General features: G+C 43.8%; 1 protein-coding gene and 1 long non-coding RNA gene across 2 annotated transcripts in view; one reads left to right on the forward strand and one right to left on the reverse strand.

Moving 5' to 3' along the window:
• The window catches only part of LOC135902829 (uncharacterized), a 144,097-nt gene that overhangs the window by 58,314 nt on the left and 60,000 nt on the right, over positions 1-25,783 (reverse strand). Inside the window, exon 9 of the mRNA XM_070531346.1 lies at positions 2,237-2,423. Within this exon, the coding sequence (XP_070387447.1) occupies positions 2,237-2,423 (187 nt within the window). The remainder of the gene's footprint in view (positions 1-2,236; positions 2,424-25,783) is intronic.
• LOC135902813 (uncharacterized) lies at positions 6,379-9,098 on the forward strand. Its single transcript, XR_010564611.2, has 4 exons — positions 6,379-6,562; positions 7,763-7,827; positions 8,870-8,922; positions 8,991-9,098. It is a non-coding gene; the product is annotated as an uncharacterized lncRNA (long non-coding RNA).

Genomic DNA, 25,783 nt, shown 5'->3' on the forward strand with positions numbered 1-25,783 from the left:
AAGACAAGTGCATTTGTCGAATAATTGATCATGTAACATTCAAGCTGCTCTTCAGAAGTATAGCATTCTTACCCTAATGGGAATGAAGAGCTACCATATATGACAAGAAATTTGATGCGCAAGGTTTTAATGCCAATGCTCCTTGCAGTTTTATGCTAATTTGCTAAACACTAGATAATGTTGTAAATTTAATTGTAATTCTTGTGAGAAAGTGTAATTGATGAATCGCAACAGCACCAGGAAATTCGCGAGGAGGCAAATCGAATAGGAAATATATTACGCCTCTGTAGTGGTTTGAGGCCGGGCAAGATATATCTGCAGAACTACGACAAGACACACATAGAAACAATGGGGTGCAGCTCCCCATACCTGAATAACTTTTCGTTAAATATAAGCAAAGCTAGCTAGACCTGCGGCCTCACATGAGAATATACAATACATTTCTAAATGCACTGTACTCTCAGTCAGGAACATACATAGGCTGTACAGGACGTTATCAAATGAGGTACTGTCTCAGAATATGGAACACGAAAAAGTTTTTTGCCCGATTCATCTACATTACCAGCACCATGGGTAGCAGCTCAAGTTGTAATTTCTGCCATATAAGTGCACGCGTTTTATGCCAGAAATGCGTTTGCTGGCCAGTAATGAGGCGCATATTTCTCTCCGATCATAGTGTCAATACTTTGTGAGTTTGCACATTTTGGTTCTATGTTTAACTTTCCATGGTATACTTTATTTTTGAAAAGACGGAGCCAATCGAAATTAAAATGTATTTCTACACTTTAATACTGATGAAACTTTAGAGGATATACTTAGGTTTTATTACAAGTTGTGATCTAATGTTCATGCCATCATTGTAATCTGATTTTATGTGGTTGTCAGTATGTGTCTGAAATTATTATTCAGTCGGTCTTGTACCTGACCAATGAAGATTTTGACCTTTTAAGAGAGAAAATGTTTCATTTGAGTAACTCAGCGACACTAGATTACATTCCATTTACCAAGCATAAGTAGCATAAGTGCCGGAGCTGCTTAAGAAGGAATCAAGTATTCCCCACACGTAAGTATTGCGAATCCCTTCAAACGTGACCATGGATTTACATCGTGCTTTCACATTACTGGGAAAAGTACTAGCACTCTGTTCTGAAAGTGTACAAGCACTGTGGGGAAGTAGAAACACTCGGCTTGGAGGAGTAGAAGTACTCAGTTTGGAGGAGTAGAATCACTCGGTCTAGGGAGTACTATTACTCCTGTGGGGAGAATATTAGCACTCTGCGGAAGAGTACTGGCACTCCTTGTGGGAAGAGTATTCGCACTCTGCGAAAGAGTACTAGCTCTTCCTTGCGGTGGAGTAACAAAACTCTGTCGGGAGGAGTTGACCTACTCTTTCTCAAAGAGAGCCGATCTACTCTCGAAAAGAAAGTGAAATATGGGACAAACAGACACTCCTTCAAAGAGAGTGCCCAGAACTCATTGTTTTTAGAGCGTACCACGCGTTACGTGAGATGACCGGCGACTTCATAGCACATTTCAACCCTTAGGTAAGAGGGTGAAGCGAATGCAATTTTCTGCTGAAGACATCGGTTTTTAAAGCAGAATAAAAGGACAACACGCAGCACGGCAGTCAGAAGAAGTTGTGTTGTTCGCTGCGCGTCTTATTGTCCCGCTTATTCTTTGATAAACGTGTGTTATACAATGCCAGTCAACCTAAACTCATGTTTCGCTCATTTTCTCCAGTAATAGGAAATTTCCCCGAGTCAAAAATTATGTAGGATACGTTAATGCTTTTTCATAAACAGAAAGGGACGATGCATATTCCGTACTGCTCCAGAAAGGCTGTCGCGATAAGTGCGGTTTACCTCCTGGGCAAGACACTCCTAATATTCACACCCGCTCAAGGGGGTCCCTGTCGACTCCCTCCCTTATGCAAATACTACTGTGTAGTCGCGTCAGTGAACGTCGTTCAAAAATAAGCGTTAGCTTTAACCCGCTTCATGGGATATAAATGCTTAGTGATCAGCCTGCTAATGAATTTATCGCTTCTGTCTTAAGTACTGTTGAAATACGCATCGCTGCCTATACGGTCCATTGATTAACTAGTACGCTCCTCTTTTGCGTTTTCATGGCCTCAGGTAAACAATCAGCAATGCCAGCTGCATTTTGGCGCTTGTCGAACAAAGAAGGTGAATGCCCATGTATTGCATGCATACTATGTCCGGTAGTCGTCGCTTACCATTGTCGATGCCGAGGTGCGACGTTTCAATGCTGATGAAGTCTGGCAACACATCGTCGTATGACCAGCCATCCGCGCCATACTCAGATGCCCATGCGTCAAAGTCTTTTCGATTTCCTCTAGCATAGATCATATGGTTGATGGAACTCGACCCACCGAGCACCTTGCCACGCGGGATTCTGTTAATCTGCAAGAAGAATTTTAGCAGTGATGATAGTGAGTCTTAGAATATCACTCTAAGAAAAAATAGAGTAAAAAGTGAGTCATGGCAACTTGACTCTCATTTTTCTTACGAAGATCCATTTTCGCGCGGGTAGAGTCACAAAACAAGAGTCAACATTTGTGTATGGGTCGTTTGACTCTTAATAGCACGCGAAGAGTCATCGTGGAAGATCGCGACTCCTCTGATATTCAAGGTCAGTCTAGTGAGAGAAAGGTGAAAATGCTGTAGAAGAAATACCAGATAACGTCTTCTGTTTTAGGCAGGCCCTCGGGTTCCTGTCGTGGTTGTAATGCGGTGTATCATTCTTTCGTCCTTGTTATGTTCTGCAATTACATCGAACTCTAAATATTGATTTTCCTTGAGCATGTTTGTTAATATCTCACACGCTTAAGCGATAGCTGGCTTCCTATGCTAAGGAAGACCCGGATTTATCACTCTGGATTCTGACCATAAGTAAATCTTTAAAAAAAGCATTGGCTACTAAAGAGAGCACAGCAACGAGATAAGTTCAGTAGGCGCACTCAACAGTGTCGATTGTAAATGTAATTGCGCTACGTAAAATTAAATGTTGAGGATTTAGGTTCCCAAATCAAGATCTTGTTATGAGATGCACGGGAATGGAAAATTGCAGATTTATTTGCAGCAGCTGGAGTTATTTAACCCATTAAGGACCAGCGTGACCATATGGTCACATTAGTCTGCACAGTGGATTTCAATTAATTAAGATTAACAAAACGGCACCAAAATCGCCATTGACATGCTGATTGACAGATTAGGGTTTCCTTAATGGATACCAAGTGTCAGCAGCTGTCAGTCTTTTTGTGGGAGCCCCTCGCAAATGCAGTAATAAGTGTTGCTCTGCGAGTAGCGTTGCCATGCATCGCTCCAAGGGGTAAGTGTGTTTTTTCTTTCACTACTTGTTTAAGCAGTAGTCAGATATCCTTACCACCGTATTGTTATTTGAATATGTGACCTCCTATGAGCATTTGTGAAAGAATAATGTTTGATTTATCCATGAACGTGCGTGTTATCTTGCGCGTTGCCATATGGTCACGCTAGGCCTTTAGGCTACCTAACTTTTTATGTTTTTTACCTGCATTCTCATCTCGTGCACGGCTGCTGGCGCGTTTGCACAGTGGTTATTTCTTATTTTATTGTCGGAATAGGTTGATGTTGGAAGAAATAGCGAAGCAGTCATAGAGGAACATGACAACGTGTCAGTGGTTTATATCGAGCCGCCAGAGGCTAGCACCTATTCGGATGAAAACTAGTCTGATGAAGGCTCAGGTGGGCTCATTGACATTCTAAGCAGGTGGTAGCTATTAGCCGGCGCTGAAACTGTTTTCTCTGACGGACGCCGCATTGGTGGATGCGACTCGGACGATGACGACCCCGGCGAGCAAGGTGACAGAATATCAGAGGTTTCTTCTTCTGTAGTTGATGCGGCCATTCCGGCAAAATTATCCACTGCTTCCAAGTGGACGAAGGGTGATCTCCAGACAAGCCTTGGCATATTTCCCGACCCAAACTTTGCTGCTTACAGGGACTTTTCACTTGTTGAGTTGTTCGATCTTTTTGACAATGCTGTACTCGATAGGGCAAGTACTCGTATGGTGAGAAGAAGCGAATCAAGGTGGCCCATCCGAACACTGTTGCTAAGTACAAGATTAATAGGAGGTACGGACCAGATGGATGCAAGTGCAGGCGCCTATAGGATTCCAATCCGTGGCAAAAAGTGGTGGTGGCCGATTTTCACTTCAGTTTGCGATGTATCTATCAGCAACGCTTAGGCGCTAATTTGTAGCACAGGGTTTAACGTCACGCAGGTGGGATTCCGCAGGCAAATTGCACAAAGCTACCTGATGCGATGGAACAATAAGCCTAGAGGACCTGGTCAACGCAGAATACCAAAGACTGGTGATGTGCTGACTGGTACACGGTATGACCAAGTGGCCCACTTTGGTGCACCAATACCTAATGGCAAGAGGGGGAGGTGTGCATGAGATAATTGCAACCGCGCGGTGCACAAATATGACGTCCGCATTTGTATTCGATTATTTATATCATATCACACTAAATAAGTGCTCGACTATTCGCTATATATGTTTTTTGTGATGTTTCATGGCTTGAAATAAATGTTTTTAACTTCGCGTATTTCGCTGTAGTGTAAGGGCCCAGTGTGACCATACGGTCACGGGCTATATTTCAAAAACTAATTAGGCAAGAGTAATAATTTCTTGCATCTGAAATATTAGTATAAATGTAAGTTAAGATATGACATTTATTTCAAGATAGCAAGAAAATAAAGAAACCGGTCCCTAATGGGTTAACGTGCACGGAATACACAGTATACGCGCGTTTTCGCATTCTGCCCCCATTGGAATGCGACTGCTGCTGTTGTGATTAGACCCGTGACCTCGAGCTCAGCAGCGCAACACCGAAGCCGCTTGGCTACCGCAGTGCGTTGCGTTCCGCGACCAGAAACAAATATTAGCGTAGACAGCACTGCTTTTGAACCCCTAGAAATGTAAAAACAAAAATGTAGCAGTTTCCCCCCAATACTGCTTGAACCACTGCCCGAACAACTGCACGAACCAGGGTTCGTAGTTTCATCGCCTGAATAAACTGTAGTAAACAATCGCTTACTCCGTAAATTAGCAAGTACGGGGTGGCGCGCGCGCGTGTAAACATGAACAGATCTCACTCAATGACCGCGAACACTCGCTGTCACAGCGTCGGCGTGATGAAGGGCGCGAACAGAGCGGACAGAACGCGTCTGGTGCCTCGTCCTTCAAAGCGTCTCCGAAACTTGAAATGGCGCAATTGAAGCGCCCTCCCCCCCCTTCACCCTCCCCCTCCCCCCCCCCCCGCTTTGCACCCATCGGAAATTATCTCCAAGACAGAGCGAGAGTGGCGCCAGACCGGGCTAGAGCAAAGGTCAGAGGGGAGGCGTGCTAAACCAGCGCCTGCCTTCCCCGGCTTGCGCGCGTTTTATCACGTGACCACCTATAGATACTTTGGGCACCCATCCAGGCACTATACGTCTCGGCACACCCTCGTACATTTCCTTTAACGCGCACAGCCAATGGCGCAGGATAGGATCTTATCGCACTTGACTTTATACGTAAGCTCACGGCAACACCGGCAGATATATGTCGGTGGTTGTGTCCATATAGTTGCTATCGCAATATTCGCACTAAATAGAAAATTTTACTAAGGACCAACCACGCTGCCTTTCCATGTCGTGATAGAGCGGTGAACGATAGTTCTAGAAAATGTGTTGTTAAATCTCCGCCAAATGACCACGCTCGCATTTGGTGACAGCGGCACACAGTCGTAAGAACTTGTGGAGGAAATACCAGAGTTCTGGGAGCTTCAGGTGCACTAGATCATTCAGTAACATGGGCGGCTTTGTAGTTCTACCTCACATCAGAGCAAACTGCACTCGACAGAAATCAACGGAAGCCACACCGTTATAGCTAAGCAAATTAAGGACAATTACGCCGCGTCTTCACACTTCGAGCATGCTCCGACAGCCCACCGATAGATATTTCAAACGCTATCAGGCTCGGACGAGTAAATTTTGCTTCTGCCAAGTGAACGTAGCGGGTATTTCAACACGCGTGTTAAATTCATGGCTGTATCATTCGCGAACATTACTTAAGTGACGTAAAATTATCAGTGAGCAAAACAGTTTTTAGTTCAACGCGAGTAAAGAAAAGCCGAAGCCGTCAATAGCATGACGCCATTTTGAAGTTGCGCTGCGTCACGCGCGAGTACGTTGTCGTTGAGTGGTTCTGAAATCGCTGCGTTAGGGGCGACTGCAACCAAGCGTTGCGGCAAGTTACGGTGGGAGCTTCTGTCAGTGCTGTGTGATCGCGACGAGGGGACCGCCGCCAGCAGCATCGTATCGCCGATTTCGTCTTTGCCAACATCGAGGAAGTGCAGCTCGCCGGACCGTCACAAGCGCCCGAAGTACTGCGGTTTGCACTGCATCTTTTATTGTGATATGGGAGATCGCAACGGACAGAGACGACCAGATGCATACGAACCACTACCAGCGGGGACCTGTGACCAGTGCCATATTTCTGTTAACGTCTCAGGTAAGCATATCAGCTTTTGTTCCGAGTGTACAAACGGCGCGTACTCGGCCCTTCCGGTATGGCTACATTTTGCGCCACGTTTCTCTTGGCAGTTCACAGACGTTTCTTAGGCATGCGTGCGCATATGATTGCGAAAATAATACTGGTAGACGGAAGCCTCAGGAGAGCATCTGAAATTATTGCAAAGCTGTACTGCCAGGAGAAACACCCTTTTTAACGACTCTAGTGACGAGTGGAATGTCGCATCGAAAAATCCGTAGAATATCAAGTATTGCGTAACATGAAGTGTAGATACAATAAATACCAGCACCAGTGTGACGTTCACTGGCGAAGACAGGTAGTCGAAAAGACAGCTTGCATATTCTGAAGATTTACTAGCGCTTTAGGTATATTACTGCGAATAATAAAAGCGCTACAATGCTGTGTGGCAGTGTCAGGCGATGTGGCAGCACAGATATATTAAGAGCGGTAAAGCGGCTGCATGCACAAGCGAACAGACACAGCGCTAGCGCTGAAGCAGAACAAATTTTATGTGCATTTGGCTGTGAGTAGAAAACTCAGAACACATTAGCTGACAATCTAAGCATATATATAACGTATTATTTTACGTAATCGTTATTGTCACGGTAGTAAATATTTAAAGCATGAATATGCTGCAACATTTACATAGTAAATCCTACTAGGCTTACAAAACGTGGCTATGTAACGTGATGAAATTGCAATATTGCTACTGGATATTTTACATTGAGTCCGGTGTTTTATGAAAAAAGGGTCCTTATATTTGTAGTTTTATGTTAGTGCGTATAGTTGCGAAGCAGAAATGAGTTGATTGCAAAGTTGTACGTTCCAGTGAGCTGCATATGAACCCAAGTTTATCCTGTCTTGGCTATTGTAATGTGCATAAAACAATTTTAAGTATATACAGCTGTAGTTGGCTTAGTCGCTGCAGCATATTTTGTGAAAGTAGGCCATTTATTATTTTGCTGCTTCCATGCAGAAATACCTTTTCCTTGTAGCAAGAAACGCTGACAGTATTGAATGAAATGGAGGTGGTGTATTTCTCTACTAACTTAATAAAGAAATTTCGTCTGCCGTGTATCAGAGATTAGTTTACCATCTTGAAGTAAACAATGCGTTATGTCCTCGGCTACTGCTGCTGTCCTGAGTATTTTTTAAATTTTGAAATGTATATTTTTTTAGGTATAAAGAAATGGCAGCAACCAGAAGTCGCCATCTTCTCCAGCACGTTATGGGTGAGACAAATCGTAAGAGGCACTTTCGCATATCTCATTAGCATATGATGCTATTTGTTGTAATTTTTGTGCCCACTTTCCTGTCTTTATGCACTTTACTATTATTGTGCAAAGGGTAACAGTTTTACATTGAGACGGAGTAATCGCCGAAAGGGGAGACATGGCTGGAGGAGACAACACACACAAGCCTCCCTTGTCCGTATCTCTATGTTGTGCAGTTACTCTGTCATTATCTACCAACAAGCCCAAGTTCCTCAGCAGCTACATTTACTAACGATCCGTTATTGCAATTTCATTGACATAACATTGAAAGTACAGAGGTACACAGGAAGACAGATTTGAACTGATGAAGAGCCATATAACAAGGATCGCTGGAGCCAATATTTCGACAAAGAGAAGGAGATTTTTCTTCTCAGAACGTTGGCTCCAATGAATTTTCTTGTTCTATCACTATTTACGGTTAAGAGAAAGCATTATTGCTCTTGCTGAAGTATTATGCATTATGGCATAAAAATTAGCAGGGTGAAATATCAGGAATGTCAAAATTCTTGTATATTCCAGTGCTAGAGCGAAAGCCAGGAAAACAAGATGTAGAGAACCACATTGTTATTTTTCGCTGCTCAGTTTGGCCAGCTTCATTCCGAGCTTGCACTTTGTTGCATTAACGGCCACTGGAATTCGTTAATTGAATTAGCTTGGTGATTTACTTATATTAAGAGATTTTGAACTTGTATTAATGCAGCCTAAAATAATGCATGTAAAAAAATTTACAATGACGTTTTAAGGTGGCCGGCTTGCAGTTGACTAGCAGTTGTGCGTGGAAGCTCGGTTGAAACCTGAGCTTCCACGCACAAATCGGTTCCACATTTTTTTCTCATTGTATAGATTTTCATAAACATAAGTACCGTTTCTTTTTTGTCGGGCTTCTAGATGTGTCGTAGGACCTAACTGTTTACCTTTATTTGTATTGCTAGCCGTGTTACGCAGGCAGCTCAATTTTTATTGTAAATCGTGACATGGTAGGACTAAGAACATTTGTGCAAATTTGTTGCAGGTACACTCTGGCGGCTCCTTGTGTCTGTTTTCATCGTCTACTATGTGCAGATGGTAAACTTCAGATTTCTCTACGGTACAGAATATTTTGTTTCTTAAATATATGGATCTGTGTTTTTCAGGTTGCCTCGAAATTTTGCCCAAGCCACGCCGCACATTCGGGCCACGCCTCTTGCAAACAACGTGTAACTAGGCTCAACGCATCAGTGTTGAGTGAGTCCGGAGATCAAGGCAACCTGCTGTGCAACCAGCGTGCAACCTTTGGTGACCGCTCTACATGTTCTACCTATTTCACAGCTGTGCCTCACCTACATCTATCCAAATAGCATCACCATCTGTGATCAGTTATCGAACCGTGGATGAATGTTGGGGTGGAGTGATTTGAACAGGCATTCTATTTGTCTCTTCAAATTCTTTGCAAATATTTCTGCTAATATAATCGATATGTGTCTTTAGTACCTAGTTTTTAATAGTTCCTTTCTCTTAGAATTCTCACCATCTACTCCTGCTATTATAATGTATACCTGCCTTTAAGCCCCGTTTCTCGTAGTTCTTTTGTACTTGTGGATGTAATTGATAGTTTCGTAATTCTTGTTGTACAGAAGGCCAAAATGCCAACTTACGGCAATTTTTCTTCCTTTGATAATCTACAGTACTGCAATGTGTTCAAGAAATGTAACATAACACGGCCTGTGGTGCAGGATAAATTTAAAAGCTATATAGAGTACTTATTTCAAGCACCCGGTATTTTTGAAGAACTCAAGGATATAGGAGCACAAGAAAGAAAATATTGAACTAGAGAAACATGGCTTCCCCTCATAAGTCTGGTAATAATGTCACTTCCTCTCACTGCAAAGATACTGGTACTCGCACACAAGGTTTGAGACATGAAAGCTATGATACCCTTCACATTTCTCAGTGCTTATTTGCCACACTGACGAATGTCACAGGCAGCATAGGTTTCATGCAGACATTGGTTGTATTACACCTTTTGAGCATTGCATTTCTCAAACACAGAGGTTTGCAGCAGTGCTTTCAATAGCAGATGTATTTCCTAATTTTCGGAACTTGTTAGCGCAACAGTAACGCTACAGATCATGTAAAAATAATTTTACAGACTATACGTCCATGGATGCATGCTTCTTCTGATGACGTAGCAGTGCCATGTGGTTGGGGGATGAACGTCTATTACAGATTTAAATATCTGCTTCCAGGCCTGGCTTAGTCTCCTACACTGAGTATTCTAGGTCAGAACCCAGTTACTAGAGGAAAGTGAATTAAACTAGGAATTACAAACATCAAAAGATCTTGTTTGGGGCACTAATGTAACAATCAGCAAGGTTCTTTGTGCATTAATTTCCAGATTTGCGAGATTATATTTTGAATAGTTTCATTTATGCGAGAACAAATATTTGTTTATTCTCATGCTAGTGCTGGCTGCCCCCATTCGCATACAACCCCTTTACAAGCTAAAAATTCAGTGTATTAATAGGCTCTTTTTGATTTTGCGCCGTCAGTGTTAAGGGGTGCAAACGGTGACATACAACAGAATGCATAAAAATGCCTAAGGAATGCAAGCAGGGCATGGGGGGGCAGGGCAGATGCGTGCATGTGCTATTTATAAAACTCCCTATGGTATGCCTGAAGGCATTTTCCAACCCTTTGGTAGAAACACTGACACCCACTTATTAAGGGGAAATGCTCTTCGAAACAACTTTCTTTAATTATTTGTACCAGAGATTTGAATGTGCTGCCATTCATAGGGAGTTTTATTTAGATTTAAATTGCCATTGGTTTTTGTGTAGCTGGTGTTCTTTAGTTATGTCGTACATAGTGGCAATATATTTTTATGGGCACTTTCGTGTGTAAAAAGTTTCGCAAATAGTTTCAGGCTGTATCTTATTTAGCTAGTTGTGTACCGCAAAGTGGCGATACCTATCCAAACAGCTTGTACAATTACTGGAACTATGCAAAGATATATTAGGCCACTTTAAATGATTTTTACAGATTGCAATTTCAATTAGTTATCGGTATTCTGCATATCTTGAAGAGTATGTATGTCAAATTTCATTTGTGTAGTACAATTATAAGTGCACAAGGTCATTCTCATGCTATTATGAGAAAAAAATTATTGAAGTATTCTCAATAATTTTTTTTTCAGAGTACATGAGAGGTATGCAAGATTAGTAGGCAGGCCTGCCTGCCTGCCTACTATCTTGCATACTTCTAGTAACTTTACATGCTGTTTGAATAGATATCGGCACCTTGCAGTCTACAGGGAGCTCAGCTGCAGCACACTGCTTTTTGTGAAAATTTAATGCAGAAGAAAGTGCCCGCAAATATCACTGTGTATTATGCCGTTGTGTAGGGCATAACTCAAGAAGGAGCTAAACAAAAACTAATGGAATATATGAAATCTGCATGAAGAACTCTACATTCGGCTCTCTTTTCAAACCTCTTGTACAAATAATAAAAATACTTCGAGTAATATATAATCAGCAAAACGTTCCCCTTGCTACAGTGACCTACAACATAGCGATGCCAAGTTTAAGGCAAGTCCTTTTGTCGAAGTGAATCTGGGCTGTCTTCCCAAGCGCTTCTGTTAAAGACAGTGAATTTTCCTGCATTTGCCAGAAGTGCAATACTAAAATGTTTGTGAATGTGCAATTGGTATTGGCACACTAACAGGAAAAAAGACAGTTCTGTGAAATGTAGACTTGATTGTAACTTTGTTGGACATTTCAATATTGACTCCATATGTTTGTTTTGTGTTTTGTACTGAGTTTCAGTGGTGACTGCCGCTAATTATTGAACATAACTGCTTCATGACAGTGCGACAATTTTCACTAACAGAAATTTATAGCTGTGGCAGGCATTAGAATTACAGTACTCAATAACGTCTACTTTGTAAGAACTCAGACTAGCACCAGTTCTGAAATACACATACCCAAAAAGTAATGATCAAACAGATTTCTCTTCTACACAGAATTGTCCTACAAGGCTTACAGGAGGCTTTTTGGCAAAGTAATATCTGAAAGAGCAAAACCTGATGCGCTAAGTACGGTGACAAATATTTCAGAGCTGCCAGTCTGAGGACTCCTACAAACTAACAAAACCTTCACCACTGACTAACTTCAATAGTGGGATTTGAGCATTTTGCTGAAATTAATGAAACTTCAATTATGGTGATCTTGTTTAAGAAGACATTTGAAATGAACATGCAGTTCTGATTTCTGTCACTTTTGTAAATATTTCCCAATTATTTTTTCAGGCTACAATTTTTGGTAATAATGGTATTCATTGCAGAAAGAGCTAGTACATGGCATTTAATAAAAAAGGTACTGGTCATTGTTGATTTTCTGTCTTCAGCATTTGTTCTGTTCCACCGCTGTTTCTTGAAATCTGAAATGATGTACCCATCTCTTTGTTAGCGATAAACAGGGAAATCTGTCAGTATGTTTTGTTTAAAATGGAGCTGATCAACCCAATAGTTAGGGTATTTGCTAATTATAAATTACAGCGATAACAGTACAGGACCATAAAAACAGATCGATGCTGAATAACAGCTGTGCCCAGGTACATCCACGCAGCTGTGCCACGCAGCTGTGCCACACAATGTGCATTTGCTCAGAAGAGCCAAGTGCCCCAGAGAGAAAGCAACAGTAACTTATTGTTCGTCATCTTGTACAAGCAGATTATGCGCCAGATGTAATTTATGCTCAGTAAATACATAAATCAGTCATGCGAGGTGTCTCATTTAGGTTGCAAGTTCGAACTTCTTCTAATCTTGCTTGTTTTTATTGTTTCCTTTGTGAGCATGAGTGACTTAGTTGCCTTGGCACATAGTGTCAAAAATGTTTCTTCCTCACTGGGAATCACAAAATTTCAATTAGACATAAAATTCCCAGGTACTGATATGGTAGACTTCGAACCTAATTCTCTTTCATGTTTATCTACCAAATAGTTTTATCATTCATTGAAACATATAGAGTGGGCGAGGCAGCACCCGAAGGATGCAGTCACGGCTAAAACTGTTCGTCATTTTCATGCAGGTCTTTGCCTCGTGCATCGACACTGCTTCTTTTCATCCCGTCGACTGTCAGTGTGCTGCGCCGTGGAATGAACGACATCACCATGTGCCAGTGACGATGCTCTTCCATGCCAACACTGGATTTCGCAACGACACCGATGGCTGCTGCAATGAACGTTGTCGGCATTCGCCATGGCTATCCCAAGTAACATCGACATCATCAAATTTCATGGAAACCGCCCCTCAAGATTTCTTCGCCAGTGGGCAAGGCAGCACCCGAAGGATGCAGTCACGGCTAAACCTGTTCGTCTTTTTCATGCAGGTCTTTGCCTCGTGCATCGACACTGCTTCTTTTCATCCCGTCGACTGTCCGTGTGCTGCGCCGTGGAATGAACGACATCACCATGTGCCAGTGACGATGCTCTTCCATGCCAACACTGGATTTCGCAACGACACCGATGGCTGCTGCAATGAACGTTGTCGGCATTCGCCATGGCTATCCCAAGTAACATCGACATCATCAAATTTCATGGAAACCGCCCCTCAAGATTTCTTCGCCAGTGGGCAAGGCAGCACCCGAAGGATGCAGTCACGGCTAAACCTGTTCGTCTTTTTCATGCAGGTTAGTAGATATCGCAATTCCTGTGAATTTAAAAGCGATTCCCTCTGTTTGGTTGTGCTGCCTTGCCCAGGCGTCTTGCTTGAATGTTTTGCTGAGTGTTTTGACTCATTTTGTCTGCTTGCACTGTTGTTAAGCGGGGACGTTGAGCTTAATCCAGGCCCAGGGATAGCAGATCAACTCGAAGAAATTCTCCGAAATCAAAAAGCTTCTTCATGTGAACTAAAGGCTATCGGAGTTAAGCTAGACTCGCACATTACCTCGACAAACGTGAGATTGTCTTCCATTGAAGGTAAACTGGAAGTGCTTTCACAGACAGCTAAAAGGATGGAGACATGCGAGCAAACGCTTGTGGAACTAAACGAAGAGATTGCTTCACTAAGGAGAAATGTGGACAACATTGAAAATTATTCTCGACGAAACAATCTGCTCGTGTATGGGATTCAGGAGTCTGAAGCAGAGACGGTAAATAGTCTTAAGGAACATATTCTAACAGAAATTTTTGAACGTAAACTTGAAATAAAAGTAGAGAGCCTAGAAAGTTTACACCGCCTAGGAAGAAAAGCGGTAGGGAAAGGGCGTCCGGTGATTATAAGGTTTTTTGACTTCACTGAAAAAGCGGAACTTCTCAGAAATGCTTCGAAGCTGAAGGGAACTCAAACGTACATTTCGGAAGACTTCTCACCTAGGCTAAGAACAATTAGAAAGCTGCTCTGGGCTACTGCTAAAGATAAGGCGCCTGAGGATAAAGTGTACCTTAAGTATGATAAATTAGTCATTAACAAAGAGGTCTACGCGTGGGACGAAAAGAAAAATCAAAGGATTAAAGTACCTGAAGCCGCTTCACGCGGTATTGATCACAGTTATGAGAGCGGTGTAACGCAAGCCTCACAACCGGGGAAAAATGCAGGTCGTCCGCGAAGGAAACGCGCCAATGCTTCTAGTACTTGACAAGCCACAGGTTCAGAATCACTGTCTTTTTTTTACGCACATGGTTCTTCGAATCAAGCGAAGCATAAACCACCATCGATTAATATTAATGCCGGTAGTTGTCGTGACGTCAAGACGACCCCATCGCCAGATACGTGCCAGTTACGTGTGATATCCCTGAATGCTAGAAGTATTGTAAACAAAATAGATAGCCTTGAAGTTCTGCTCATTTCTTACGATCCTCACCTACTGGTGATTTCCGAGACATGGTTACATAGCGGTATTCTTGATAAAGAAATTGTGCCACCGGACTACGTCATATACAGACGCGATCGCGGCTCACGTGGTGGAGGCGTTGCTGTGATTGCGAAACGTGCAGTAAGCGTAACGCTGCTTGAACAAATTGATCAGCATGAAAGTTTGTTGTTGCACGTTACTGCGCATGGTCTCACTTTTCTTCTTTGTGCTGTGTATCGTGCCCCTGATGCAGCGGATTCTTTCATGTATAGTTTATTTGACCGCTTACTGCCTTACCAAAACAGGAACTTAATTATTACCGGTGATTTTAATTTCCCTGCTATTGATTGGGATAAACCGTATTATGGCCTGTCTGCCTCATGTGATATTATTCTTGATCTGATGTTTTCTTTAAACCTTAAGCAAACCGTTCATGCATACACCAGAGAGACATCTGTCTTAGACCTTTTCTTTGTTAGTCAAACCTTTTTTGATGGAGTGCTTAGTGTTGAAGCTGGAATCTCGGACCATCGTCTCTTGTTCTTCTGTTGTGTTTCGTCAGTTGTTGCCGGGATGCGACCGATTAAAATGATCAAGGACTACGCACGCGCTGACGATAACGCAATCATCGACTCTTTACAATCACAGTTAGATAACCCTAGCAGCGATGACCTTCATAGTTTATGGCAGCACTTTAAGAATACAGTACAGTATACTATAGAACATTTTGTTCCCCTTAGAAAGGTTTGTATTAATCGCCGCAATCCTTGGATAAGTCGCGAAATTATTCAAATGAAACGTAAAGTAAGGCGCTGTAGGAAGAAAAAATTACCTTGTCCGCAACACTTCCAGGTTCTAAAAGAGGAACTTGCCTATAAGTTAAAACTAGCAAAGTCACGTTATTTTGACACGACGCTCCCCGAATTTATCAGAAGTGATCCCCAAAAATTTTGGAATTTCCTAGGTCGCAGGACTGACCACTTGACCAAAATTCAAGTTAATAACAGCGTTGTAACCAACTCCACGATCATAGCGCAAAGTTTTAACTCGTATTTTCAAAGCGTGTTCCTTATGGAACGGGCAACCACAGCAAGAATTCCAGTTGAAGATCCTGGTGACGTACCAACTATCTCTGTGAACGGTGTTGTGTGTATGCTGCGTAAACTCGCAGATAAAAAAACCGCGGGTCCCGATGGGCTTCCAAATGCCTTTTTGAAGCGTTTTGCAGCACAGGTATCTGTTTTCTTAACGAGGATCTTTCAAGTCTCGTTACTATCGGGAGATGTACCGGAGGACTGGAGGATGGCCCGCGTTGTGCCAATTCTAAAAAAAGGGGACAAGCTAACCATTTCTAATTATCGGCCAATCTCAATCACTTCCTCTTGTTGCAAGCTGCTTGAACACATAGTATCGGGTTATCTTAACTCTTATCTTGCTGAAAATAACATTTTATCACCTGCACAACATGGCTTTCGGAAAGAAATGTCCACTGTGACACAGTTAGTTACAACAATTCATGATTTTTCTGTTGTGCTTGATAAATCGGGGCAGATTGATGTACTTATTTTAGATTTCCGCAAGGCATTTGACACAGTTCCCCACAGTAAACTTATTTATAAACTGGAAAGTATTGGCGTCCCTACTTACCTTGTTAATTGGATTAATGCTTATTTAAAACACAGGACACAGTACGTAGAGGTTAATGGTTGTAAATCTGAAGTGCTTCCAGTTACGTCAGGTGTACCCCAAGGAAGCGTTTTAGGCCCACTGCTATTCTTAATTTATATTAATGATTTGCCGGCTGCTATTTCCGAAAATGTCTCTGTCAAGCTTTTTGCAGATGACTGCATTCTCTTCAAGAGCATAAACGAGCGTAATGATCATTACCTCTTACAAAACTCACTATTAGCTGTTCATCAATGGTGCCTTAAATGGAATATGCAACTTAACCTAGATAAAACTGTCCTCTTGCGAATTTCGCGCAAAAAACAGGTTTCTCCTTTCTCTTACAGCCTTCTAAATCATTCTATTATGGAGGTCACACATCATAAATACTTAGGGGTTACAATAACAAACGATTTAACTTGGTCTGAGCATATTTCAGACATTTGTTCCTCATCAATTTCCAAGCTGTGCTTTCTGAGGCGGAAGCTTAGAGGCGCTCCAAGTAAGCTTAAACGTCTTGCATACATAACATTCATCAGATCAGAATTAGAGTACGCGTCGGTCTTATGGGACCCGTTCATAAAGAAGGACATTTACCAGCTTGAGATGGTGCAAAGGAAAGCGATTAGGTTTATTTATAACAAATACAGAAGGCTTGATTCACCTACGACACTAATGAAAACAAATAACATCCAACTACTTCAAGTACGTAGGAAAATGTCCCGTTTGTTGTTTTTGCATAACCTTTTAGCACATAAACTAAACATTTCGCATCCCACAGAACTTAAACAGTTATCGTCTAGACGAACACACCACACAGGAAGTCATTTACTGGAACCAATTTTTGCAAGAACTGAAACATTCAAACACAGTTTTTTTCCGAGGACCGTTTCCGACTGGAACTGTCTTCCAGGGGCCATCTTCCAGTCCGCTAATTTTGTTAAAGCTCTAGAAGAGCATTTGTTTGAGTGAATGAGAGCTGCATATGTGCGAAAGCATATATATATGAATATGTACATGTGTATACATATTTTTCTGCTTGTCTGTTAGCGGCAATCTGTTAAACTACCGTTCTTTCTTTTTATTTTTTGATGTTCCAGTGTATTTACATGCCTTGTATAGCCCCTCCTGCATGGGCCATAACTGTTGGCTTGCAGTATTCTGAAATAAATAAATAAATAAATATCCATGCAATGCACAGTGGGAAACCAAATTATAAATATCTGTTCTTCCTTTCTACCCTGCTCTACAACATGTTATCATGTTATCAGTCATGGCGCTCTTTGACCACACCTGGCCCTTGCGCCACTAAACAACACACATCCATCCATCCATCTACAACATAATGAAGATACAAAGCAAAACTATAGGTTTGCAATTGTCCCCCATAGCCAGAGTTTCGCTTAGAAATTGAAAAAAAAAATTGACATCCTGCTATGGTGTGAGAGTTGCTTTGGGCACCAAGTGAACTGCATAGCACCTGTGCTAGCGTACACAACAAAGCAGAAAATCGCACCAGATTGGAATGGCAGTGGTAAGTTAAGAACAGATGTTTTATTTCACGCACTATTAATGTGGCTTATCATCTGCTCCTGTTTTGTTTTGTGGGAACGCATACATTGGAAAGACAATCTTTTGCACCAATCTTTCCTTAGCGGGATACCAGCGAAAGGTAGAAATCAAGAACAGGTATTCACACTTTGCTGCCCATAGTGTATTATCTGGATGTGTTTCACTCTACAAAAGAATACTCTGGTAGATAATCGTAAAGACAAAGACAAAAGAATTAAAAAAAGGTATGTGTCAGTCATCCTTCCATGACCTCCAGTGTTTATAGAAACACTTCTTTCTGTATATGTGCCGAGCAGCAGGGAGGCTTTAGGTAAATCAGTCATGCTTTCCAAGCTAAAATCGGAATAAGGACAATCACAAGAACATTTTATGAGTCATTTGTAAATGTGGCACCTAATGTAACTTATTTACGTATGTGCTGAGGGTATATTACAGCCAGTGCATAAGCTGCTCTTACAGGATAACTTGTGATGAGTAAAAGAAACTTTCCTCACATCTTCCTATTTGTTTCTTTTGGATCTTGGTGCACCATGTATATTGTTACAGCTGCATGCATGCAGCTGGGTATAGCTTATGTGTTCTGCTTCCTCCCTTGTCCTCATTATTCATGTGCCGTAACATTATTCATTAGCATTATTCTATGTCGTAACAAAATACAGCTACCTGTGCTACATATTTTGTCAGCGTGTTTGCATTATGACAAGTTTTGTATTAGTGGTTATTACGATCTGTGAAATTGTCTGTGTCAGCTATTATACTTCGTCTTGAAAAAGTATGTTTGTCAACATAAATAAACAATTAGTATAAATGTTGCTGTATTTATTTTTGTAATATTATCTGTTGTGAAGTTTTTATACACTGTTGCATGTTGCATGACAAAATAAAATTGATGCACAACTTTTTAATGTGGTATTTTTCAGATCAATTTTCAACTGACGCTAACACGCACAAGTTGTGGAGGAAAAGTGCCAACAAGAGTACCATAAGGTAAGACAGCTGTTTTTACTGTTAGATTGGATTATCAATTGCCAACCAGTTGTTTTCAGCAAGCACAGTATAACACATAAATTATGTAATCTAAGTTGGAATATAGTTTTTATTGCACTTGATTATTTGGGTCTCCTTTGTACATAAGTGCAGCCTTTTTTATTTGTTATGCGCAGCATACTTGCTTAAAATGTTAAATCGTAAGTTCTAAATAAAAACATGTCTTGAAGAACAGTGAGATAGGTGTAACTTACAAATGTTTTGATGTTAGAGACTTGTGCAGCGCTGAATTGAACTCCTACATGTGTTACATAATATTTTGGGGTCTCATTATGGTTCTGAGTTGCATTGCAGTGTCATGCATATGTACCTGCAAGCTACATATATTTAGGACTGTTTTCCTTGGTTGCCTATTGATTCCAGTTGAATAGTATTGAGAACTGTCTTGCTTTCATGGTGGTTCTGTGCTGACTAATACATTTGAATTTTCCAGAAGACAACAAAGGGTGACAAAATGTTAACTTTTTGTTGCTAACCTACCATATCCTTTTTGGCAACCTTGCTATGGGTTCTTTCGTATGTGTTGTATTTTCACAGTAGTCATCTTGAGAACTAGCCGTAGTCGTGTGTACTTACAGCAAAAGCTGGTGACACATTTTGAAAAGCGGCTCGACACTGCCATGCGAGAGTCAAACGATTTACATGGATTAGTTATTTTACTCTATTTACAAGAGTCCTGCACCACGCACTAAGGGTAACTTGACACACACTGCTGGAGTCATCAGACTCATCAAGAATAGTTACCCGAATCCTTCCGCAGTGGTCACGTGACCTTTTGTCTTCAGTAGTCTGACTCATGCAGAATAGTTAACGGACTCCCTAAGCCCTAGTCTTGTAACCCTTTTGAGAGGGTATAGGCGACTACTACAACAGAGTATGCATGACTATTGTGTGCGGAGTCACGCAAACACCTTGGATTGAGCACAGATAGTCTCGGGACTCTCTGCCGAGAGAGAGTTCAGGTGTCTCCCACAAAGTGTGTCGTATACGTGGCGAGTCCAGACTCTTCGAAAAGAGTAAGAGATACTCTTTTTTTTCTTAGTGTGATGGTCATTGCCCAGGTGACGAAACACAGGCTGTGAGCGTCGACATCGGATGATCGTATGAATAATTCGCTGACGGAAAGATATGAGAGATGATGCTGAGGACAGGAAATCTTATCCCAAAATCATTGCATGGGGGTACAAGAAGGCAGCACGACCAACCGATTATGGTGAAAGATGCCATCAATGAAAGCACGCACAGTTCAAGAACCGGAGGGCTGAATAGGAGATGCATTAGCACAACGAAGGGAAGGGCCATTATATGGTGCCTTCACATTTGGAAAGCGGGAACACAAGTCAGTACTAATAACAGAAAACAAAGCACCCGTGTCAACCAAGGCTTGAGTCCGTACATCTTCAAGACACGCCAAAAGTGCATTTGACGTGCGCTTCTGAGGGGTTTCATATTTTCTGAAGGCTGCAACTTTCCTTCCTGAAACTGCATTGTTTAGCCGTGAAGGGAGGTAGGAGAAGCTAGTCGGAGGGGGGAAGACGAGCGCCGCATCGCTGATGCAGAGCGGCAGCGTGGGAAAAGCAATAAACCGACAACGTAGAATTCATGTGGAGATGGGGAGCGTCGCGGATAATTGCAGTACGAGCGCCGACATTCTGGTAAACTGTCAGAAAACTGATTCCTTTCAAATCCATCATAGCCACTCCTTTCATGATATGTCGGAGTCGGCAAAACCTTCAAATGTGGCCACGGATGCCGCAATAATAGCAAACATGTCGAGGAGGGCTCCAGGTGCTGTAAGGCTGAAGTGGTGGTGGTATGGTTACGATAGAATTCAGGGTATCGTACATTACAAGTTCCTAATGTGGTGGCAGCTGGGAGGGTGGCACTACAGTGGCAACCTGAGCCTAAGTTCGCCTAAGCATTGGGATGTGGGCTCGGAACGTGTGGGCACGTCACGGCAGCTATTCCTTCCCTTGCGGTATGGCGTAGGGAATACCAGGAAGCGTCATATGGACCTCAGGAGGGATTGACGAAACTTGTGCCTGCAGTTCCTTTCAGAAGATAGAGCGAATAGGTCATGCAGCTCGCTATTGGTGGACGCCTTCAAATCAGGTGTGTCAGGGTGCAAGATGATCATATGAAGCTTGTCGAGGCGCTGATACGTAATGATGGTGTCTGCGACGGTGGTGGGTTTATGCACTACAAGAGCATTAAAATCGACAGTCCCAGTACCCTTGTGCAGGTGGCGTACACGTTCGCTCTCTCCCATTGAAGTGTTCACGCGACGGCGTAAGGTGAGACCGTCCACTATGTACGAAGTGTACGATCCCCCGTCCGGTGAGCACCCTCACAAGCTTCTTCTTGGCAATATCTAAGCGGACAAAACGGCTCTTGCAAACCTGGCGTAGGTGGTGTTCAAACGTGATCCACTATTCGAAATCGAGGTCATGGTTGTAAAACTAAATTTTTCTGACGCCGGATAGATAGTAAGCGACGTGCGGAAGTTTCGCAGATTCTTCCCAATGATTAAAGGCATTCACGTGCTGTGCTGTTCCAACCAGTCTTTAACCTCGTTACCGCAAAGTCCACTAAACGACGATAAATCGTTCGTAGGGGTGCCGACTATCCAAGAAGGGGTTCCCATGGGAGCAGGCAAGGTGGATGGCGCGGTGTTTCGAGATAGTGCTGCACTCCACTATGTCTTTCGACATAGTGGAGTGCAGTTGGTATAGGTGGCGTCCCTAACGGAGCTCTAGGGATGCAGTTTAGGCTATCGGATTCTTCTTTATTCTCTTGAGCGAGAGTCCAACGACCCAGGTCCAAAACCATTAGGACGAGTATGTACAGATCAGAATAATAAGCGTATGAATAATGCTCACATTTATATAGTGTGAGTGGCTTTAGCTCACCTCGTCGCTTTCGTTTGTGTGAATTCTGCATCATCCAACACTTTCTCCTTCTTGGCCGGTCCTATGCATGACCTCGTCAAACAAAAGCGTTCCGTCTGCTTCCGGCCTTTTAAGTCCTTTTAGGAATACATACGACTTTGGTAAACGTCCAGTCGACGGACAGGCTGACATTGACACGTCGCATAACTTGTGCGCTCGTCCAGCTGACAATGACCGACGGCAGAAGAAAGAAATGAGCCCATGAGTGCCGCAGTTTTAGTACCTTGGTCGGGATTGACGCCAGGGAGTATGCCACGTCGAGGTCGGGGTGTAGATTGCCATCAGAACTATCCGGTTACAAGCAGGTGCACTCGATGAGGGTTGGCGTACGGGTACATCAACATGATATTAAATGGTGGCTTACTCTAGTCCTATCATAACAGCTTGGTTGAATGCGCTGACAGGCGTTGAAGTCGGCACTGCCAGCGGCGGCTGCGGAGCGACGTCAGCGCATGTCGTAATACGATGGGCTGGTGGACAAAGTGCATGTGGCACATATGACAGTGACGCTACTTCTTTCCTTGTACGGCACTGGGATCGAGATATATATATATATATATATATATATATATATATATATATATATATATATATATATATATATATATATATATATATATATATATATATATACGTGATGACACGCGACTCTTAACGCGAGAACCACGAAGTTCGTGGTTGCGTGCGCGCTCTCCGAGGACCAGCCATCACTAACGGCAGCCGTTGTTTTGCCAATCTGTTGGTGGCAAACTGTTTTCGTTGTAATAACTGGGTGACATTTCTGGTGGATGGGTGGGGTACGGTCGATGTTAAGATTTCCGGAGCATACCCCAGACCTAAGCCCGGCGAGTAGTTCAGCCGAGCTTACCCCTGTGCACGTACGTGCCAGCCGACGTCCCCAAGGGACTCCAGCCACAGCACGGTCTGCTACCCGAATGCACTAGAATGACGAACCAACCACCTCCTGCCACTCCTGCAGCATCGCACGTTGTCGTCAATCAGATCCGCACGCCGAATCTTCCACGGAAGTGCTTCAGAGGACGCCGATGACTGGCTTGACCATTTTGACCGGCTTGCCAACCTTAACGACTGGAACCACGAGCGTAAGCTACGCTACGTGTACTTCGCTCTTGAGGCTTCCGCGAAAACCTGGTTTGAGAACCACGAGGAGACACTGACATCATGGGAAGAATTTCGTAGACAGTTCCTCATTGCCTTCGCCAGAGTGGACAGGAAGGAGAGGGCGGAGTTAGCGTTGGAGGCAAGAATTCAAGGCCCGAATGAGCGAGTGACGGTGTACGTAGAAGACATCAATCGGCTTTTCAGACTGAAACAAAGAAGGTGCGCCATCTCATGCGCGGCTTCAAAGAGGAAATATTTTGCTGGCCTCATTCGAAATCCGCCGACGACACTTGCAGAGTTCCATGACGAAGCCACTACTGTGGAAAAAGCCCTTCAACAACGGGCCAGGCAAAACAACCGCGACGCCATGATTTCAAGGGAGCTCTCTGCCGTTACCCTCGGTAACGACGCTGGCGCCTTGCGAGAACTCATCAGGGCTGTCGTGAAGGAGGAACTGCAGAAGATGCAGACGACCACTGCCCCTGTGGGACAACTTTCCATTGCGGAAATGGTGCGCGCCGAGGTCCGACAGGCCGTCCATATTCCTGAACAGCACGAGGCACCACAGCAGGGAGCGCACGCCGAAATGAGTTACGCTGAACCAGTACGCCGTCCGCCACTTTCAAGTGCGTGCAGCATGGTACACCACACTCAATAAATGGACGTAAGCTTCAGGCCGCCTCGCAGCCCACCGCACATCGCCGAAGCAAGGGCTAGGAAGAGAGACGTCTGGCGCACCACAGACTACAAGCCCATTTGTTTTCATTGTGGCGAAGCCGGACACATCTATAGAATGTGTCCTTATCGTCATGTGGGGCCCCGTGGATTCTTGCCGAATGCACCTCGTCCACGACCTCGTGAGCGGCCGCTGGAAATAGAGAGTTTCGTCGCGAATCGTCGCAATGTTGATCAGCGATGGCAGGAGCCCCGTTCGTCGTCTCCTGCTCATTACAGGTCACCATCACCAAGCCAAGCCTTTACTCGCGGCGCTCCGAGACGCCGCTCGCCTAGCCCGGCGGGTCGGGGAAACTTTGTTCAGCGACCTCCGGAGGTGAGGCCGCTGACGACGACCGTACGCAAGATCCTCCACTACGACGAGAATGATGAAAACAGAATGACGCAGGCGTACAGACGGAGTAAAACACCTTACGACAGGTAGTAACGTCGAACATTCCCGCCACCATAGACGACGAAGAAATAACGGCATTAATCGACACTGGAGCGCACACCTCAGTTATAAGCATGGACCTTACTTGCAAGCTGAAGAATGTTTCTACCGAGCGGACTGGGTCGCATATTCGCACTGCAGGAGGCCATCTGCGAACCCCGGTAGGAAGATGCATAGCGCGAGGGAGCATTCGTGGGTTTACGCACCTCGGAGATTTCGTTATCCTCCCAAGCTGTTCGAGGGACCTAATTCTGGGAGTGGACTTTCTGCAGGCTAATGGAGCTGTGATTAACCTACAAAAGTCGCGGGTAACGTTTTCGACGGCGCAGGCCTTAGCAGGAAGCAGCAATGATGACACGTATATCAACGCTTTGAGAATTGTTGACGAGAACATCACGGTGCCGCCAAGGAGCAGTGTAGTGACCCTCGTGACCGGCGACGCATTCGACGGCTATGAGGGTATTGCGGAAGCGAATATCCCGCTGCTGCTCGAAAGACACATCTGCATCGCCCGGGGCCTTGTTCGAATACAGTATAAGTGCTCGCAAGTTTTGGTTACAAGCTTCAGCCATGCGTATCAGCACGTCCCTCAAGGTACAGCTGTGGCATTCCTGAACGACTTTGCTGACTTCTCCGACATCGGCACGTTACAAGTGACTTCACCGGATGAAAGAACTCACGCCAGCCTGAATACCCGCGTCCACAATAATGCTGACTTAGCAGATGTACAGAAGGATCAGCTGCTGCGCCTACTGAGAGAATTCTCCGGATGTTCTTTCACGGCATCCAAAGTCCAGCGCACTTCCGTTACGGAACACCGGATCGTTACAGAGGAGTCGGCGCGGCCTGTTCGTCAGCATCCGTATCGCTTGTCACCTATGGCGCTGGAGGCGATTAAGTGTCAAGAACAAGAAATGCTAAATGATGACGTTATCCAGCCGTCGACAAGTCCGTGGGCGTCACCTGTCGTACTAGTAAAAAAGAAAGACAACACACTCCGCTTCTGCATTGACTACAGACGGCTTAACCGAGTCACCAAACGCGACGTTAATCCCCTGGCACTGATCGATGACGTTTTGGACCGTCTGCGTCATGCTCAGTTCTTTACTTCGTTAGACCTAGTCAGGCTACTGGCAAACCAAAGTGGACGAGCGTGACCGTGAAAAAACCGCCTTCATGACTCCCGATGGGCAGTACGAATTTAAAGAGTTGCCTTTCGGTCTCTCTTTCGCTCCTGCTACCTTGCAACGAATGATGGACACTGTACTCGTTGGACTAAAGTGGCAGACGTGTCTAGTGTACCTAGGCGACGTTGTTTTGTTTTCCAGTACGTTCGATGAACATCTCGCCCGGCTACGAAATGCCCTTACCGGTATACGCAAGGCCAACCTCACCATCAAGCCTGAAAAATGTTACTTAGTCTTCCAGGAACTCAAGTTTTTACGCCACGTGGCCAGCTCCCAAGGAGTACGACCAGACCGAGAAAAAGTCGCTGCCGTTGCCGAGTTACCTCGTCCTAAAGACAAAAAAGCTGTTCAGCGATTCCTGGGCCTCTGCGCTTACTACCGTCGTTTCAT

Source organism: Dermacentor albipictus, chromosome 1, assembly GCF_038994185.2.
Source record: "Dermacentor albipictus isolate Rhodes 1998 colony chromosome 1, USDA_Dalb.pri_finalv2, whole genome shotgun sequence".
NCBI lineage: Eukaryota > Metazoa > Arthropoda > Arachnida > Ixodida > Ixodidae > Dermacentor > Dermacentor albipictus.